Source organism: Typopeltis vanoorti, chromosome 13 (assembly GCF_054136105.1).
Source record: "Typopeltis vanoorti isolate ZY-2024b chromosome 13, IOZ_Tvanoo_1.0, whole genome shotgun sequence".
Taxonomy (NCBI): Eukaryota; Metazoa; Arthropoda; class Arachnida; order Uropygi; family Thelyphonidae; genus Typopeltis; species Typopeltis vanoorti.
In genome coordinates, this window is record NC_143561.1 from 3,852,197 (window position 1) to 3,873,192 (window position 20,996).

At 35.9% G+C, this 20,996-nt stretch overlaps 1 protein-coding gene across 1 annotated transcript in view; it reads left to right on the forward strand.

Annotated features, from left to right (window-relative positions):
• Window positions 1-20,996, forward strand: part of LOC150099892 (murinoglobulin-1-like) — a 38,469-nt gene that overhangs the window by 9,990 nt on the left and 7,483 nt on the right. The window contains exons 2-7 of the mRNA XM_090403166.1: window positions 7,701-7,870; window positions 13,804-13,992; window positions 14,323-14,375; window positions 14,664-14,736; window positions 14,854-14,967; window positions 17,475-17,559. Coding sequence (XP_090259292.1) covers window positions 7,701-7,870; window positions 13,804-13,992; window positions 14,323-14,375; window positions 14,664-14,736; window positions 14,854-14,967; window positions 17,475-17,559 — 684 coding nt within the window. The remainder of the gene's footprint in view (window positions 1-7,700; window positions 7,871-13,803; window positions 13,993-14,322; window positions 14,376-14,663; window positions 14,737-14,853; window positions 14,968-17,474; window positions 17,560-20,996) is intronic.

Below are 20,996 nucleotides of genomic sequence, written 5' to 3' on the forward strand. Positions count from 1 at the left end.
TTTGTCTCTTTTCAAAGTCACATTTGAATTTGCTAATGGTCGTTTTTTTTTTACATGCTTCAGAGTAGGCTGAGAATCTTCCAGCTACTTCGGCGTTAGCTGATATTTTTTTGCAGATAAGTAGTGACTTGGTTTTTAACCCAGAAGATAAGAAAAAATCGACCATAGAAATGGCACTATTTCAGAAAACAATACTAGTATTAGTGTTTAGGTAACAAGATGATGGCAGTTATGTGCCGTATTCTTTCCCCAGATGTCGCTGAAATCACCGACAGCTTTGCCATCACCAAAAACTGACTGTAGTCAGTTTTTTGGTGATGGCAAAGGTCTAGACTCTATTCATGCTGTTCAAATGTTTGTCAGGCAAGAAGAGCTCTGTCTCTTCCCTTTATGCAATATTTATTTAACTTTTTAAAATATTATCTTAATGTAATTTTATTTCCTCACCTAATATTTATTTCAAATAATTCAAAATACTATAAACATCGTTTCTTCTATGTAGTTAGTTAACTGAAAAGCTTTGATATATCTCACTCTGTGTTCTTTCTAAACCTGTCATTGAAAGCCAGTACTAAAATAGCGAGTTGGCAAAAGTCAGGTTATTTTCTAGATAGAAATGATGGTACATTCCTCGCCTTTGTTGTGTCATTTGTTGTTATGTGTATAAAGGATTGATTGGTTTTATAATCGAAGCCCGCGTAGCTAAGTCGATATAGATGACACCATCGGGTAGAAAGACCTTGGTTTAAATCCCATTTAGGACATTAAGAACCTTTATAAACGTTTTTTAACTGAATTTGAGTTAACTAGTCTAATACGGTGATAAGCACTGTCTTTATCGGCTTAGTCCCTTTGGCTGTTGAAAATGATCTTTTCAAATACAATTCTAAACTTTATAAAGAGTATCGTCATTATGAATTTCATAAAATTGTTGAATGATTATAAAACTATTCATTGCTTTCTAGCAGGATGCACGATTCAACGTTATATGCTTATAAAGTAGTACGGGAATGCCTTCTGCGTTAAGAAAATGGAAGTTCTTAGTTATTTTTAAAAAATGGAATATCAGTTTTTTTTCGTATCGATTTTTTTTTTTTTTTTTTTTTTTGTTTGTAAAACTATAAAACATAGATGAATAAAGTAAATGGTGAAGCTGAAGTTTATTCAAATACATAGTATCGTTTAAAAATTAAGTAAATAAGAGAATCTCTGCAAAACAAGGCATTTGACTTAAGGTATGAAAGTACTGTATCCAAACACACACACACACACACACACACACACACACACACACACACACACACACACACACACAGGGCCGATTTTATCATTTGGCGAACCTCGGCAATCGCCTAGGGGCGCTAAGACTTCGGCGTACGTGTGCTTGTGTAAGTATAGCAAAATATATATAGATAGACAATGTATAGGGGTGCTTAAATTTTCTTTGCCTAGGGGCATCAGATACTCTCTGACCGACCCTGCACACACACACACCACAGAGTGAGGGGTGGGGGTAAGAATATTTTTTAAAATGATTTTTATATCAGACGTTGTTCAGTGTATAGAACATTAGCCATGCATGGACAGAAAGTTGATGAGAAAGAAGAGACTTGCTAACACTGAACTTGAGGTCCTGTAGATTGCTGTTTTGGCAATACGTGAGATGGAAGACTGTTCATCCAGTAGAAAGTACGAATGAAGCAGAAGAAAAAAAATTGTTCCGTGACTTTGAAGTCGAAAAGTGAAGGGTTGTTGAATAGCTTCTATATAAATAAATAAAAAATAAATCAGCTAACGCCTTTTATTCCCTTATAGGGAGTAGGCGAGGCCTTTTAACCCTATCTAGCTTTTGGAGACTGAGTGGGCAGTTCAATCTCCACCGGTAGCCAATCAGAGATATCTGGCCCATGTCTATCACTAATTATAGTAGTGATAGACATGGTGATAGACCATGTCTATCACTAATATCACTAATTATAATAGTGATAGACATTAGTGATAGACCATGTCTATCACTAATTATAGTAGTGTTTGCCAGCCTCTTCATCATCGCCGATGAAGAGGCTGGCAAACAAGTGCTGCCATCTCTTGGTACCTAACCCTAACAAGATATGTTACTGTCTGACATAATGTGGGTACTACGGTCGATTTTCTTGAGTTTACGGGAGGAAAAACCCGTTTTCCTGTGCCAGAGATCGACTAACTCGGGAATCGGTCGAAGAAAGGCTTAGAAAAAGTTCCTCCAGTCGGAGACTAGACTTGAACTTAAGTCTGACTTCAAGCGACCAAGCGCAGAGGACGCAAGCGCCAATTCTAATCATTTTGTTTAACAATCAGCCCATTTTACATGCCCATATCATGCATGAGCAAAATTGTTTCAAAACCACGTTATAGGAATTTCAATGTGATAGTTCGAGGACTTTGCCTCCATAACTAACAATCAGGTTATCCTTTCAGCATATTTTTAAAGTCATAATTACGTTAACAGTTAAGAATTTAGTAAAACACGTACGCGCTACACAATTAACTGCATAAAATTCTTAGCTTATACGATTCGTAAGACTAGTCCCAGGCTCTGATCTTCTCTATCCTTTTTAATCTTTCATTATTTCATCAAGTTTCCAAATGATATTCATATTTTTTTCAGGCCTTTTGTACGTGATTTTTATGCTTGATGTGTTACTTATGGGGAAGTAATCAATCGGGGAGTAATTAACATGCTGTGCGTTGCTTCCATCATTCGTCAATAGATTGTGTGAAAGTTACGTAGGAGCTTTCACACAATTCAATACTTTTCAATATTTCAATACTTTTTGAGCGAATATTTCAATATTTGTCATTTAATTGGTGATGAAGGCGATTTACCGATTTTCTACGGAAGTGAAAGATTTTTCACCTCCCGGAAACTCGGATTTTTCATCCATGCAAAACAGGAAAACCAACCGGAGAACATACGTATTTGACAGGCATAATACGTAAGTAACCAGCTGTCGTAGGTGTTTGTGCAATCCATGGCCTCATTTGGATATATACTAATGAAAATTAACATCACCAAGTAACAATATCATGGTTTGAATTTATATGGTGATGCAGAACTCGCTGTAACGGATCAACAGATAGCTTTGAAGCTAAGCTATTGAGTGAATTACGATACACAATTGATGGGAATGTGTGGATTGATATTGCTGCTTTCAGAAGAGAATTATCGAATCATAATCCGAAGACATTGATTGTCCCATTTTGGCATGAGGAGGATTCTCATGTTTTTTGTTGTTTTTCATTGTGACCTGAAAAATTAATATGAAATGCATTATTGTCATTCTGGACAGCTCTGTGTGACCGCGCTCGGTGTGTTCTGTGGAAATGATCCAATTGTCTCATCTACGGAAAAGATCCAGTCGAATCCATAATCATCCAGACGAATGTCTTTCCATCTTTCTGCCATTTCAACCAGTTGTGTGTATCTCTGCTCCCATCTGAGCATCTGCTTGGTAAATACACTTTACATACTTTGACTTTTGCAATTTGATTTAAGAAAAGTCATCACAAAACTTATAATAACCAGCAGAAAGTTACAACGAAAACTTTTGATCCTTTTTTTAGAAGGCATGGTGTTGATTTAGTCATTTAGTATTCGATCAAAACGTCCAATTCAGCACAAGAAACGATTGTCGTTTTGGTAGGTACAGGACAAATACTCAGAACTACTGTAAATGGTTCCCTAAACATGTGTTAAGGCGTCCGTGAAAATAAAGAGGTTTGTAGAACACTTTGGAGATAACTAGGATAATACGATCTCTTTCATAATGGGTAGATTTATATCAGGGTCAACCAACTCACTTTGGACCATTTTCAAGGACTCGCTGATGATGTATTTATTCATAGGAAACTGCTGATGCCGATAAACATAAGAAATTTGCGGATTGTGACAGTTTATGAATGACTCTAAATATCTGTTTGTTTTTTTCCTTTTATAAAACATTTAAAAATATTTCACAACAAAATTTAACAGGATAATTTAAATAGTTTAAATTTCTAATAATAAATATAGTAATTTATAAATTCTTATAAAAATACTGTTGAATATTGCGGTATGCATATGTAAATGGAGAAACAATCGGATGGAGAAACATGCAAGAATCGATCGTGTCATAAAAGTGGCCATCGATTAACTACTGCTCTGTATTTTTCGGCATTAAGCTGAAAATTACAGAGCATTTGATGTTGTTAATGAATGTAATAGAAAAATTAGCTTTGGAATGGTATGATGGTGTTAAAGAGCAATGTGACCGATTTTGAGTTTGATTCTAGCAATGTATGAAGGCAAGAGGGAAACAGAGTATCGTAATTTCTACGGTGTAATTTTCGTGACTTTCAACAAAGTGTTTGACGTATATGATCTTTCTTTAAATTACCCCATATCGGTATGGAAGATTTGTTAATATCCATTTAGGGTATAGAAAAATTGTTAATTTCTCAAAATGCGACGGAAAAGAAATTTGTTGGTAGTTCGACGACAAGTGGAAGAAGGAACGTTTTCTAGCCGTTAGATAGTTAGAAGTAGAGTACCATAAGATTTTATGCCATGTTATATAGGTTCTGGTGTTACGAATAAAATTTCTTTTTTTTTATGGTGATGTAAAGCTGGTTAGATAAGTCAGTTGTTCTGAAGACCTAAGTTCTTTATGAGAGTCTCCGTAGCTCAATTGTTTCGACAAAGCTCCTTAGCTGGGAAGAACAGAGTTCGAAACCAATCTAGGATGCGATGACCTTCTTCATCACAGCTTTTCGACTGAAAGCTAAATTAGCTGCGTAAGCGAATCTCCTCTGGACCTCTCTCTAAGATACCCCCTCCTCTTGAAACCAGATCACCAGATTTGCGAATAACAATAGTCTGTATATGGCTTGCTCAATACCTTATATGAGACCATAATCTCTGTTTCTACATGTTAAGGTCCTCTTCATCATTGCTGTTGTGATGGCCTCACAATTTTAGATGTAACTCCTAAATTTCAAATCTTTGTCTTCCACTACTTCCAGATCTCTCACATCCTCCGCTAGCTTCAAACTTTCCCCATTAATTGCGTGCTTTACATCCCATATTTCTCCACAATCCCAACAATATTGGGAATAAAGCAAAGTTGGGAAGAACTCCGCATTATCTATTATTATTATTATTATTATTGTTATTATTCGTGACACCTTCAAGGAGTCGGAAGACTCATCGCGGGAGGACACCTAATATACAACTGTCTCCATCTCTACTATCAATCATCTCCATCAACGCCATCCACCGCCCACCTCCATCACAACTAGTATTTTTTGTCTGTAAATTGCTTGTGTTCTAAAGGGCCGATTTGTCTGTATGCGGGATGGAAAACCCTAGTTTCCAGGAAAAAAAAACCCTGCTACCTCCGTATGAGATCGGCTAACTCACCTTCGATTGAAAAAGTCCACATAAAGATTTTCCCGTCACGACGAGAATCGAACTTAGGCCTGTTCCAATCGAAGGGCGCAATGTACTGTCTTTCTTCCAATTACGCTACGGAGGCGCTAAAGAAAGCTGTATCAGACTATATTCCCAGAGTCAGAAGGAGAAATCAAGTAGGGGTAAGATGGATGAATAATATCATTAAGCAGGAGTTACAGATAAAGAAAAGGTTGTAGAGGAAGTATAAAGAAAAATGAGATGAGTGTTCCCATGAGCAGTACAAGGTACAGGCAAAGAGAGTAACCTGTAAGGAAAGACAAAGCTAATTATGAGAGGAAGCTAGCTGATGAATCCAAAAGAACCCCTAAGGAGTTCTTTCGCTATGTAGCAAGTAAATGGAAGAATAACCATGGAAATATTACTTTACAAAGTGTTGATGATGTTGATGGTAGAGACATTACAGAATCAAATCAGATAGTTGAGCTGCTCAGTGATCATTTTGCAAAAGTGTACCATCTTGATTGTGATATTGCAGTGTCCAATGTGTCATTGACTGATGAGAGTCTAGAGATAGAAAATAGTGGTGCTTAATATATTACAGAACCTTAATGCTAACACTGGCATTGGGTTAGATGGCATGTCGGCCCATGTGTTACGAGAATGTTCAAGAGAATTTGCACTTTCTCTAACCAGGCTGTTTAATTTGAACCTCAGTTCTGGTAAAGTACCAATAGAGTAGAAAGAGGGGGAAATAATTCCACTGCATAAGGGAGGCTCCAAGACAGAGGTTGCAAATTATAGACCGATCAATATATCTGGAGTGGTGGTTAAGGTTTTGGAGAAATTGCTAAAAATTAGAAATCAGGACTTGGTGGACAACAATGTGATACTTTATAAGGGGCAACATGATTTTGTGAAGGGTAGGTCTTGCCTCAGTAACTTGCTTACGTTCTATAATAAAGTAACAGTAGAGTTGGATAAAGGAAATCCTTACTCGGTAATACTGCTGGACTTTGTAAAGGCATTTGACAGGATTCCACACAAAACTCTGTTGCATAAATTGGAGCAAATGGGTATTGATCTGAAGCTGGTGATTTGGATTAGAGGGTGGATGGTGGATAGATATCAAAGAGTGGTTTACGGAGGAGCTCAGTGCTTGGTCCTCTATTGTTTTATTTGTACATCAATGATATTGGGAATACTTTGAAAGGAAATATACACTTGTTTGCTGATGATGCAAAATTAGGAAGATCGATAGTCAATTCAGATGATGTAGATATCTTACAGGATGACTTAAATAGGCTGACGGTATGGACTAAGGTGAATGGCTGTCAGTTTAACCTGGCTAAGTGTAAGGTGATGCACTACGGGAGGATGAGATCACATGCTGTTTACTATATTAATGGAGCAGAACTGAAAGAAGTTTAAGAGGCAAGGGACTTGGGAGTTATTGTGAACAGAGAACTTACCTTTAAAGGGCATATTGCAAAGATTGCCGAAATATCATATCAAATTACATGGTTGTTGAAGAACACACTAACAAGCAGGGATAAGGAAGTTATTATTCCACTTTATAAGACATTAATAAGACCGCATTTGGACTATTGTGCACAGATCTGGTCACCTGGATTTCTTGGTGATGAAGAAATGGTGGAGAGGATTCAGAGGCGAGTTACAAAGATTGCTGCAGGTCTTTGAGATGTTCCCTACGAAGATAGATTGAAGATCTGTGGGCTCCACAAACTAGCTGATAGACGTAGGACAGGAGATATGAAAGAAGCATATATGCCTCTATCGTATTATTAAAGGGGTTTTATAAATTATTAAAGGGGTTTTATAGGATTGATACTGCTGACATTTTTAAGATCAGTGCAGGAAGGGAGAGAACGAGGAGTTCTCTCCCTTCAGAGAACCCAAGTCCCTGGAGATTATGTAAGAGTGCAGTGTTAGGACTAGATTTTTTGCTTCGAGGGTTGTGAATGGGTGGAATGTGTTGCCAGAGGTGGTTGTGAATGTCTCACTTCGTCTGTAAATGAATATACGAGAAGTATGAGAGGTATTGTGTAAATAATGGTTAATGTGTCAATATAAAAATAATGAAAACAATAAAAAAGTTAGGAAAAATAATTATTTAAAAATTCAGAAAATTCAAAAACCTCGATAACAATAAATTGATGTCAACTGTTTCCTCGTTCGATTTTTGTAGAATTTCATTTTCACGACTTTTCATTGTTATTCATGGAATACTTTACTCACGATATCTCTACAGGATCTCAGGGAAGGATTATGTCGTTACCTCTCCAATAGTGCTTCGAGGAACACACCCAGAAGTGTGTGTGCTGCTGTTCCGCGAGGAGGGTGAGGAGACTAACATAACAGTGAAGTTGTTACAGAGAAGGTCCAGAGAAGTCCGTTACAAGACATCAGCTTTAACGAAAGGTGAGTTTGGTACTAAACACTTGCAGATATTTATTGGGGAATGCTTACTGTACGAAGGATAATGCGTAACATACAGACTAGATGTCTTGGGACAGTGTGAATTCCGTCTTTCTTATTGATCTAAAATTTGGATAATTTAAGACAAAGAGAATTTTCTTAAAAGTTATAGTAATATCGCCGTTTACCTGCTCTTCATTTTGAACTGAACTTTACCTAAATACTTTACCAAATTCTCAATCCCAAAGAAAGTTATAAATGACAAAAAAAAAAAAAAACTTTCCCATTTTTTTCAATCTGCATGTGCAATGGAGAAAAATATTTAAAAAAAAATATTAAGATGTTTAGGATCATCTATCGATTCTAAATACGAATATCAATAAACATGATGCGATCGAAACTGATTGATATCAAATTACCCATTTCTTTAATCTGTTACTGAAACATAATATTACTGACTTTATTTTATTATATTATATTATGTTTTATTCATTTCAGTTATTTAATTAAATGCTCATGTAACCATGTGGAAATGGCTTTTGCATCTGTACTGCTAGGCTGCTCAAGGATCGTACGATTCTCTTTGCAGACTGAAGGAATTGTTTCTAACTTTTATTTGACCAGTATCAGATTTAGTTGATGTCTGGAACAGAGAAATAGTTGTTTCTTTTTCGGAAACTCCTGTTGTTCATTATGTAACTCAAGAAAATCGATCGTAGGACTCACACTATGTCAGACAGTAATATATAGTGCTAGATTTAGAGACTAGGAGATGGTGGCAGTTGTCTGCCGTACTTTTCCTCTCGGTATGCCAATTACTATCACTAATAGTCTTGGGCCAGCAATTCTGTGACTGAAAGTGAAGTTGGCTTTCTCCTTAGTTTCCGAAAGTTAGACTTCGGAAAATAAATATACATATTTATCCAAAGTAAATAAAACAATAATGTTTCATGTTGAATCTTTGATTGATGAAGAAATCAACGATTCATAAAACAATATCTTTTTTGAGAAAATATTTCAAAAAATATTTCCATGATGTATTTTTTGTATGACTCTGGGAACTGGAATTTAATGGTACTACAAAATGTGGCTCTTCCAAAATAGACTGGGTCACCATGAATGAAGTAGACCCCCCCCCAAGCTTGAATTCGATTTGATTGTACAAATTTTATTTGAAATTCTCGGATCTATACTTTCGCGTTCTGTACTTTTAGCGACCGCTGAGTGACTTTTTTCAATCAATAAATTTTATTCCAATCTCGATTCTTGTGTTGATGATTTACACAATGGGTTGCTAACCCCAACCTACAAAATGAATTGTGACCAAAATTGCACCTAGAATCTTTTTATGATATTCTCATCCACGAGTGAGTGTTCAGCCTATGGCACATTAGTACCTTGGATATACAACAGGAGAGGAAAAACGAAGAAACTTTATCATTGGATTGGATTTGGAAACCTGTAGACTGCATAAAAATTCTCGGTATAACAATTATCTGTTAGGCGATTTGTCTGTCTGTTTAAAAGGAGAAAGCCATTTATATCTGCATTATTCCAGTGTTTACCTACGGAAGTGAGACATGAACAACTGTTTAGCTGGAGGACTTGGAGGGAAGAATGCTCCCGATAACAAAAAAGGATAGAATTAGAAAGATATAGAATTAGAAAGAGGATATTGTGAAGTATTAGAAAACATGTAAAAAAAGAGATCCGTTGGCCATATTAACAGAATAACAGACGATAGATGGGCAAAATTAACTACCGAGTGGATACCAATAGAAGGAAAGGTTGCCAATATAGACTGAAAGAACTGAACGTTAGAGGCATATCTATATCCAACAGGGGATGGAAAGAATAAGAAAGAAGAAGATTGTATTGTCCAACAAATGCATGAGGAAAGACTGTTCCAGAAGACAGTAGAAGTAGGAATGAATGAAGAGAAAGGAAAATTTTGTTTTCTACGTTTGGAGTTAAACTGTTAAGAAATAATGAATAGATGTTCCCAATTCTGATGAAGAGTGTCCATAAGAATATTTGTAGTAACTACAAGCAGTAGAAATTGAATGAACCATATTAAAGAGAACTGAGTGAGCTAGTGAAAGACATTAATCAATCTGATTTCTCTGCCTTTTGTACCGAGTCGAGTACTTTTAAGGAAATCAAAGTGGAACCACCCCAAATAAACTGATAGAGAAAAAATGAACTGAAAAAAATATTGTTCATCATCTTTCTCTGAAAGATTTATGAAGAACTCACACTTTACTGTTGTATTCAGTCACACATGGTACTGGATTTACAAAAATAAATAAATATAAATAAAAAGAAAGTAAGATATTCTCCGATGTCTTTTATCCTACAAAAGGGATTATGCGGAACTCCTTTAGCCCAAACTGTTGGAAATTTCTAGGCAGCAAGTGTATCTGCACACTTTGTCATCATCATCATCGGTAGCCGAGTTCATTACTACCGACGATTTTTAGATGCGTGGATGACTAGAATACAGCAGTATTTTTATCCTGTAAGTCTTCTAGTAGTCTAATGTCATGAAAGTCACACTAGACACCACAAAAAAAACTTGCTATATAAAAAAAATAAAAATGCTTTTGAACACTGAACTACATACTTTGTGATCTAGCCTTCTTGGCTGTAACTGCCTTAAAACCAAATAGGACTTTTTTAAAAAAAAAGTCTTCCTTTTACACATACCGGCCACTGAATTAGAAACCTTTGTTCAGATGTACGTAATCATCACCAACGCAGCATATGTGCAAAATACTTGGTCGTGTGCGTCACCACGTATTCTAGATAACTATGTAAGAGTGCTGCTGGTCAGTAATCGTCAATAGTGTCAATCTCAATGGAAAAACAAAGGATCTTTCAGAGTTTAATAAAGGACTTATTGTGGGTTCTCGTCTGGCTGGAGCCACGAAAACAGTAGAGCTGACAGGTTTCTCAAAAGGAGAGATATCTCGGATTTTTAATCAGTGCAAAAATAACCTAGTTGCTTGTTTAAGAGGCGTAACTGCGGTCCTAAGGAAGGAGATTGCCGTCGTCTGAGAAGACTTGTATGGACAAAGAGAAGTTTCCTGTATGCAGCAATTGACTGAAGCATTTCATGAAGGCTGTTGCCGACCCACATCTCACCGAACTATGCGCCGGGAATTTGAAGAGAATCAGTACTGGTAGTCTCATGATTATACTACGTTAACACGGTATTATTATTATTATTATTATTATTATTATTATTATTATTATTATTATTATTAAGAGAGACCTTCAGTGAGTCACAGACTCATCGAGGGAGACCACATAATACACGCACCAGCTATCAAACTTTTTCTTGAAATCATTCACACTGACTTCACTCCCAACATCCAATGGCAATTCATTCCAATCACGCACCATCCTCTGAGAGAAAAATCTAACCCTCACACCCTTCTTGGCGGACTTCATTCTCAGCTTCCAATTCAACCCTCCATAAATTGAAAAATTCCATCAGTTGAAATCCTGTATGACCCTTTTAGAAGTTTGTAAGTCTCAATCATATCTCTCCTCTTTCTCCTGTTTTCTAGTGTCTGCAGTCTACAAATTGGCAATCTGTCTTCATAATCAGTATTCTACAATCCTGATATCATTTTTAACACTCTCCCTTGTACTCTCTTCAATATATCAAAATCACAACGGGAACCAGGAGACCAGACCTGCACACAATAGTCCAAGTGGGGTCTTATCAAGGCCTTGTAAAGAGGAAAAATAACATCCTTATCTTTACATGTGAATGTTTCTTTCAGATTTCTATTTTTTTCTAATTTCTAAGTTTTTAATCCATCCTAGAGCGGCCATATTATTTAATATGCCCACTTGTTTTTGATTATTTTCTAATCTTTTTTCCAAAATACTTTAAATAAGTAACCCTGGGAACTACTGGTCTATACACACCAAATTAACGATTGTGATATGTTGATGACCATGGTTTTAATACTGTGCTGGTGCGCATACGTTAGTTGTGAGAGTGAGAGGGAAAATTAATAGTACAGGTCGTGCTGTTATATACTGCATCAATAAGTTGCAGACACCATATTATTATTTATGTATTTATTTAACAGGGTAATTTTTTTTCTCGGAGTATTTCAATGATCTAGTCATTGAAAAATTCACAGTATTATGTAGGGAGAACAGATTTTCATTTCAAGTAAATAAATGAAAATATCAAATAAAAAAAAAGGTTATTTTTCTATGAGTATCTATCCAATTTATTAAAACTCCACAGAATGTGATGCAATGATAACTTGGGGGGGGGGGGTGAATTTAACAGTGTTGCACTTCGGAAGTCACAGGTCTCTGATACTTCCAATAAAAATGTGAATTTTACTGAACACATTTTTAAAAGCTTGAAGTTTATGCATGCATTGCATCAGCCCCCCCCCCTCTCTCTCTCTCTCTCCACAATCTCTCAAAATACAAATCCAGTCATGTCATTTGTTGGCAAGAAAATTTAAAATTGACACGTGCAAAGTTTCCGATGTTGATTCTGTATTAATCTGTTTATTTATTTATTAACCACAGCGGTGACACACTTTTTACCTGCAAAGTCATTAGTTCATGGAACTCATTCAAGCAAAATATGGCGAAACAACGCTTAAACAACTTATCAATAACAAGCATTGAGTGAATGACTAAATGATATGAACTTTGCTATATTAGTTTAAAATTTGGTTGTAATTAAATTGAAAACCCATTTTTTATTTATTTTTATTTATTTAATTTTACTTATAATAAAGGTGTTAGCAATAAGACTTTAGGCGACTAATTAATTAGCCAACATATCTGCTCCTAATTAAGTCTTAAATCTGGTCAGTTTTTGCCAATACTAAATAATTTATAATAATTATTTTAAAAACAAATGCTTACATTACTGCTTATAAGTATTGAAATGATAATCTAGATGTTATAAATATATGTAAATATATATAAAAATATGTAATATTTACAAGTCTTTAAATATTCGTTTGATTACTTTATTTGATTGAGGTGTCACCTAATAATAATAATAATAATAATAATAATAATAATAATAATAATAATAATAATAATAATAATAATAATAATAATAATAATTTCATTACTACAGTATTTGTGGCCCCATCTATAAATATTTGTAATTTTATAGATGGCGCTACAAATTCATAATAACAATTATACAATAGAATAATATCAACTAATAAAAATGGACAGGGCGTTTCATTGTCACTTATATTTAAAATATAAAAAAATAAATAAATGAAAATATAGCAGAATAAATCATCTGTCAATGACAGTGGTTTGTTTGAAAATATATACAATTTGTTTCAAATAAATCTTGTTTAACTTGGAATTTCGTGGTGGTAAATGTGAGACATTACCAGAAATATACAGTACCTGCCTTCCGTCTTCATTAATAAGTAGATGATAAAGATGATTCGCAGAGACTTTTCAATCGCGAACACTCTGGTTCTTATTTTTTTTTCTGGTTGTAAGAAAGGAATGCAAATGTAGTCTAACCTGCGTTTTGTCCAAAAAAAAACTACGAATAGGATAGTTGAAATTTTCGACATATTAAACATTCAGTGAACTAGGCATAGTTTGATAATTCAAGAGAGTCTACACAGTATTGTTTATTGACTATTGTTTATTGAATTGGGTATGCTTTCTCCATGTGTACGACTTCTATGCTTCCTCAAAATTCAGCCATCGTGTGAGGCTTAACATGTAATCTGTGATTATGTAATTTAAGGTGAAACCTATGAACATTTAGGAAGAGAGTTCTGATCACTCAAACTTAAATTTAATCCTGTAAACAATTTACGAAAATAAGAATAAAGATTATTACAAGCAGTTTTAAAAAATCTTCAACATTCCTCTGCTTCGTTTCATAAATGATTATGTTATACTTACAGGCTCTTCCTTGTGCCTTGCCGTTTCTCGTCAAAATCTTCAAGATGAGTCAGCGATTCTAAATGTTCAAGTTGAATTCCCAAAATTTCCTAATGAAAGAATCCAAGCCGAGAAGTATGTTAAAGTTGGACCACCTTTTATGCAGGCCTTCCTGAACACTGACAGACAGGTGTACACCACAGGGGATGTTGGTAAGTAGATTCTTATTCTCCAAAACATGTCTACACTGAATTTATCTACTTACCAATTCATTAATATATGTCAACTAGAATAATCTTTGTTTATAACGAGCTAGCTTTGAACTTCACTCCAAAAAATAATAAAGTCCAATACTTTGACTTCGTTCTGCAAATCTTTCCTTGTATTTTTTTATATATTTTTTTATCTTTAAATGCCATTTAACAATAACTTATGAAGAATCCAAACACTCATATGAAAACTGTTTGTCAAATAATGCAATGACTAAGGAAAACAACCTTTTTTTATAATAAATGAAATTTCCTCTTGATTTTTTTTTCCAGTGAGGATCCGTCTGCTTATGGTGGATGCAGCCCTGAAGCCCACTAACCGTGAGGTAAGCACTTTTAGCAGGCAGGCGCGCACGCACGCACACACACACACACACACACACACACACACACACACACACACACACACACACACACACACACACACACACACACACACACACACACACACACATAAAATAAATTTTCTAATACTAATATCTAAATCTGAATCTAAAATAGATCATCTTCAGTGATAAAGGCGTATGTGATGTTCATGTTAGAATTGTATATCATATTTTTAACCAAACAAATAACAAAAAAAAAATTTTTTTTTTCATCCTCTTATTTTATAGGTTAATGTGATCAGCGTTGAGAATCCTAAAAGAGTGGAGATAAACAGATGGGTGAACGTGTGGGCAATCAAAGGTAAGTGAAAACCTCTGATGTGCATGCGTTTTTATTATATCTGATGGAGTGAGTGGTTCTGCTATAAAATGCGTTTGTTTTCATTAGTGCGTTCTTATTTTTGTTCTTCAATTTTAGGAATGGTGCATCTGCAGATGCTGTTGGCAAACCGGACAGTTCCAGGACAATGGAGAGTTCGTGCTAAAGTTGGTGATCTTGACATACAACGCAGTTTCACAGTGGTAACTTCAGGTAGGTTTATTGTCTTCCACTTCAACGTTTGCTCGTAGAAGCGAGGTGCTCTCGGACCACCGACCCTAAATATCCGTAAATTGTACAGGTTTAATTATAATTTACATTTTGGATGGAGGCTGTCAGCGTGAATTCTTTACGATACAGGAAACAGTGAGACTAACCTGCAAATTATACTGATTTAATTAATCTTATTTGAATTAAATGTTCATTTGTTTTAGCTTTACGATACATATATATATTTTCCCCTTCGGTCGGTTTAGATCTTATTGCAGAGAACAGGGTTAGCTCTAAATGATCAAGGTAGAAAGACTAAGGCCGGAGAAAAGGGGCTTCCCAAGCAAGAAAAAAAAAAGGGAAAAAATTCGTATAAAAATTAGTAAAGAATTTTATCTTTTTATAAATAGTCAAGAAAACATACGAATATAATACAGATCCCTAATTAACCCTTCGTTGATCCCGATAAAGCATATGATAGGAAACCAAGAAAAACTACATCAAATCTGTTTGTTATAAATGGAATGATATCAATTGCAATACATCCATTATAATTCAGGTTGAAAATACAGATGTTTGACAAGGGATTATACATGCACTGTATCTACTGTTACTTATAAAATAGAGGAACCATATTATTAACCAGACTGGTTTTAAACCTCATATTCAAATAGGAGATGTTAAGCTTGGTCTTTTATTCTATGCAAACTACATCATCAGCTTAATCATAGCTCTTTGGAAGTCCTTGTCCCAGTGAAATTATCGCTGTGACAATTTTCGGCATGAAAAGCAGCAATAAAATGACTGAAGGTATGGACAGAATAAAAGAATCAAATGTATTCTTGTATACCAGTAAAACAATTTACAGCTACAGGTGTTGGACAAAATAATTTGAACACCTGAGAAATAGGCGATGTCTTTATTAATAAGGTGTGGGGCCACCGTTTGCCTTTAATACGATGTCAATCGTCTTGAAATAGACTCATACAACTTTTTAATAGTCTTCAGTGGAATGTTTACCATTTCCCGATCAGAATACCTACCAAGGGCTTGCAAGGTGTTAGAGAAGGGAATCTGCTCTTCAAAATTGCCCACAGTGATTCAGCGATATTCAAGTCAGGTGAGTGAGCTGCCCAGGCAGATGTTGAAGTTCATCTCGATGCTCCACAAACCAAGACTGAATTGTTCTGGCTGTGTGCAGGGCGACGCCCAGTATTTTTTAAAACTATCAAAAATTTTAAATTTATTATAATAAATTATAATAATGAGAGTTAGAATGCATTTTCAGCTTTCAGTCAAAAAATAGTAGCTTGCCGCTCTTGTCATTTTCGTTTCAGAAAACAAGGCAATCTCTCTGCCATATGGCTGTCGCAATAATAATAATAATAACAATGCCGTACTTCGTGATCTGGATTTTTGTTTCTAAGGTAGAGCCCTGGCACTATTTCTTTTAGGACTACACCCCTGGCTGTGTGTATTATCGTCTTGAAAGAAATGTCCAAGTATGCGCTGGCAGTAACTCAGCCATTGAGGGTTATGATGGGGCCAGCCGGATACCAAGATATGGTCGCCCAAATCATAATGTTTTAGTGTTGGAATCAGACAGTTCCGGATTGCACTGTGTGCTTCCTTGGGGTAAAGGGGTTCTCCATACATAAACCAAACCTGTCGTTGGGAAAAACGTAGATGCTGATTCATCGGACTATATCACTGGTTTCCAGTCATCAGCTGCCCAGATTTCATGTTCCTGACACAATCTTTCTTGCAACTTCGCCCTGAACTCTGTGATTAAAGTTTAGCAATCGCACATCGTTCGTGGATGTTGGAATTGTGAAGATCTCTGCGGATTGTTTTTGTGAAAATAGAATCTTCAAGGTGGATATGAAGTTTAGCTGTCACCTTTTCTGCTCTTGCTACAGTAGTTCTGTGTTGTGGACACAATCCTTCTTAGTGTTCGACGGTGCATGTCATTCAGTTTCGATTTCTAGCCACTATTCTTCTTCGCTGATGACGTTTTGCCAACCAATCACTAACCAATTGATCTGTTCTGGTTACATACGCTGCTGCTAAACGAGTTCACATGATTTGTTCTCTTTGGATGTCTGACAAGTCACCCATTTCACCGGAAGCTCGGAATAACCACTGCTGAACACAACTTGCACTACCCTAGCATGCAACCTAGAGAACACAAACAAAGAAAAAAACGATATTCTTATTGTTTACTTGTTTAATGTTTAATGCTAGTCGTAAAGTTTACCCTACAACAATGGTGTTTACATTGTTTTATTCAATGATGAAAAGAAAAGTATTTACCAGACCATTTAGTGGAAGTGACCAGTTATTTACATCTATAGAAAGTAAAAATAATAAATAATGGAGGATAAGCTAAGATTTTGAATTGTTATCGCAATGAAAAACTTTCATATTACTGAGTATTTTGCCTATACCAAAAATATTACTTGCCACCAATGAACTGAATTCATTCTACGTTTTTTTTCTTTTTCTTTCAGAGCAGCAGAAGCTAACTGTGGATATCACAGCTCCTAGTCATGTTCTAGCAGATGCTCCATCTATCAACTGGACTGTATGCGCGCGGTAAGTGAAATTGTTCGTCTCCAAAAATAGAGTTGAAAGGGAGGGAATGCGAATTAGAATATCCATCCTGGTGTGTTGTTAAATTGTGAGATGGTGGAGCACTAAAACTATGATGCCTTTATATTATACCTGTGAATAATTTATAAATTATCTCTGAGCGGTTTACACTGTGAGGATGAAAAAACTGATTTTCTGGGAACAAAAATGTTGGCAACATCGAATGCTAATGGCTAATTCCCTTTACTTCAACACTCCTTATAAGCTGATAGGCGTGACGTGACTTTAAACTAAACAAATCTAATAACGCTTCAATAATTAAAGGATTTAACTAAATATATAGTCATCCCATCCCTCTACTTACGTCCGTTCGAGTTACGTCCTTTCGAAGATACCTCCGTGATCCCATAAGGGAATAAAAAACATTTTCGACTATACTTTCGAACAAGACACAAGCGATCATAAAGTAAAAAGATTTTTTATTTAGCAACAATGCAGTGACAAGAGCTCATTCAGTTGCAACCTCTCTCGGTAGTCGGCACTTCGCTACAACAGTTCCTCTGTAGATTTTGTTGAAAAATATGTTATTTATGTAATCATCGTTAAATATTTCGCGGTATTTTGTGCAACATGGCCCCCTACACGCCCAATCAAAAAACCTAGGGAAGAATCAAAGAAAAAGAGGCGAGCAATTGATCTTGAAACGAAGTTGCAAGTTCAACGACAAGGTCCTATCGTTGATTGGAAAAGCTACTTCCATCATGCATAGAGGAACTTAACCAAAAGTGCATACCTCTTAGCACTATGACCATAACCGCTAAGGCACTAAATCTCTTCAACATGTTGAAGGAGAAAGCAGGACCCGATGACGACTACGAATTCAACATTTCTTCCGGTTGGTTCATGAGATTCAAGCAGCATTTCGCACTGCATAATGTGAAAATATACATGGTGAATCTGCAAGTTCCGATAGAAGGCTGCCAAGGAGTTTGTGGAGAAATTGGATAAAATTATTACTGAGGAAAATTATTTGCCACAGCAAATATTTAATATGGATGAGACCTTGTTTCGGGGAGAAAAAAGTCCGAGTGGACAATTCATCCACAAAATGCTATAATCTATGTCTGGTTTCAAAGCTCTTAAAGACCGTGTTACGACTCTGTTGGGGGTAATGTGGCTGGATATAAACTGAAACCATTTGTGATATGGCACAGTGAGAATCTACAAGTCTTCAAAAACATTAGGAAGCATACTCTTCCAGTTCATTAGCGGAGATATAAGAAGTCGTGGATGACTCAAAAATTGTTTACGAATGCCTTAATCAATTATGCGAGTGAAATGGAAAGGTATTGTGTGTAAGAAAATGTAGAATTTAAAATTTTTATTAATTCTGGTTAATGTTCAAGGTCATCCGTCTTATATCGGTGATTTTCACCAAGTTCAAGGTCATGTTTTTCCCTCCAAACACTACTTCATTGATCCAACCGATGAATCAGGGAGTTCTTGCAGTGTTTGAGGTTTATTATCTACGGAGAACTTTTTCACAAGCCATTTCTGCCACTGAAGAAAATGACCAGACTCTCATGCAATTCTGGAAAGCATTCAATATTTTTCATGCTATTAAAAATATTTCTGTAGTTTGGGACGAAGTCACCTCTCAATTTATGAATGGCATATGGAAAAAGACATTAAAAAGGTTTGTGCACGATTTTGGAAGTTTTTTAAAAAATGAAGACGTTTCTAAATTGAGTGAAGAAATAGCGGGCCTAGCAAACAACTTGAATCTCGAAGTGAATGATTACGACATAGTTCAACTCATAGGAAACGCCCCTGAAGAGGTGACCAACATCGAACTGGAGGAACAACGTGTTGCAGAAGAGGAACAATGAGAAAAGGAAGGGGGAAAAGAGAAACAAGGAGAGATAGTTAAACAATTCACAGTGAAGGGTCTTGAAGAAATATTCTCTGCAGTTAGCGATGTTCTCAAAATTGTTGAAGACATAGACCCCAATGTTGAACGCTACTTATTAGTAGAAAGGAAAGTAAAGTACGTGATGCGTTTGCTTGCTATAAACAAATTTATGATGAAAAGAAGAAGAGAAATAAGCAAAGCACATCGGACATTTTCATAAAACAAAAACTAAGGTTACACCAGAAGAGCCGCAGCGTCCTTCACATAGGGAAGGTAATGAAGATGTGATTGTGGAGGAAGATTTCGGTGATTATTGTCCTGTTTTATAGTGGTAGTAACGCACAGTACAGTTTTATTATAAGGTTTAAAAATTAAAATGACAGTATACTTATTATTGTTAAGTCCCTAACCTCTATAACTCTGTTGACTTAATGTATCGACTTACGTCCTACCGGATGGAACGGAACCCTGACGTAAATCGAGGGATGACTGTATTTTGAAATAAAAGTTCGTGTCAGGCTGTTCAGAATTCAAATTGTTGAAATATTTCTGAACACCGGTTTTCAAGGTTCAGCACTGTATTGCCAATTTCTGCCTGTCTTTAGGTTGGCTAATTAGCAACAAATTTATATCCAGCAAAGTAAACATAAGAATTGGAAGCTTCTTTTGAGCTACGCTATTGAACAATTTTTAACATGGAGAGGTAAAATTACTTATAAAGTTTATAATATTTAAACTTTTATAATACAGGGTGACCATAATGAAACTCCCCTACTAGAGTCTTATGTGGCTCCATCTAACAACCAGAATGTTAAAAAATTTGGTAGGGAGACTAATCAAGACATGGGAAGAAAGATTCCGCGAAACAAAAAAAAGTTCGAAAAGTCGCCGATAGGTGAAATATGGCACTGTGCAATGCAAAAAATAAACAGACAAATGAATAACGAAGGCTAAATTGAAATGAAAGATTGCCTTTATGTGTTGTACTTCAAATTAATGAAACATTTAATATCAACTTAATTTAGCACAGTAATTACAGTATTACAGTTACGGGAGCGTAAGTGTTGTCACAAGCCTGTTGCTCGAGTACATCGAGTTCACCCATGTGAAAGACCTAGTTCAATGCTGACACCGTTCTTGTGGTTCAGAAATTGCATCCTGTACACAGTATTCACAAGAGCAGGACGTAACATGTCTGAAGGTCACAGTCGGTGATATTGTCCTTTAAGGATGCCAATTCAAGACACTGGCACGATAGTAACGTCAGAGCAAATGTCAGTAGCTTATCATAATCATCGGATAGCAGCTGATCTTGTACGGATAAAATGTAATAATTTTGCGTAAGACTTTCCGTACGTGGAATGGAATAAGTCATATCCAATTGTCACGTTACTCCACTGGTGCTGCTACTACCAGCAACATTTTTGTGATCTGTCGACAAATACGGTGGCAACTTCTTTCAGTTACCCGTGGTGGCACTAGTTTTCTTCCTCTGCCGGGTCGACTTCCAAAGATCCTGTTTCTTCAA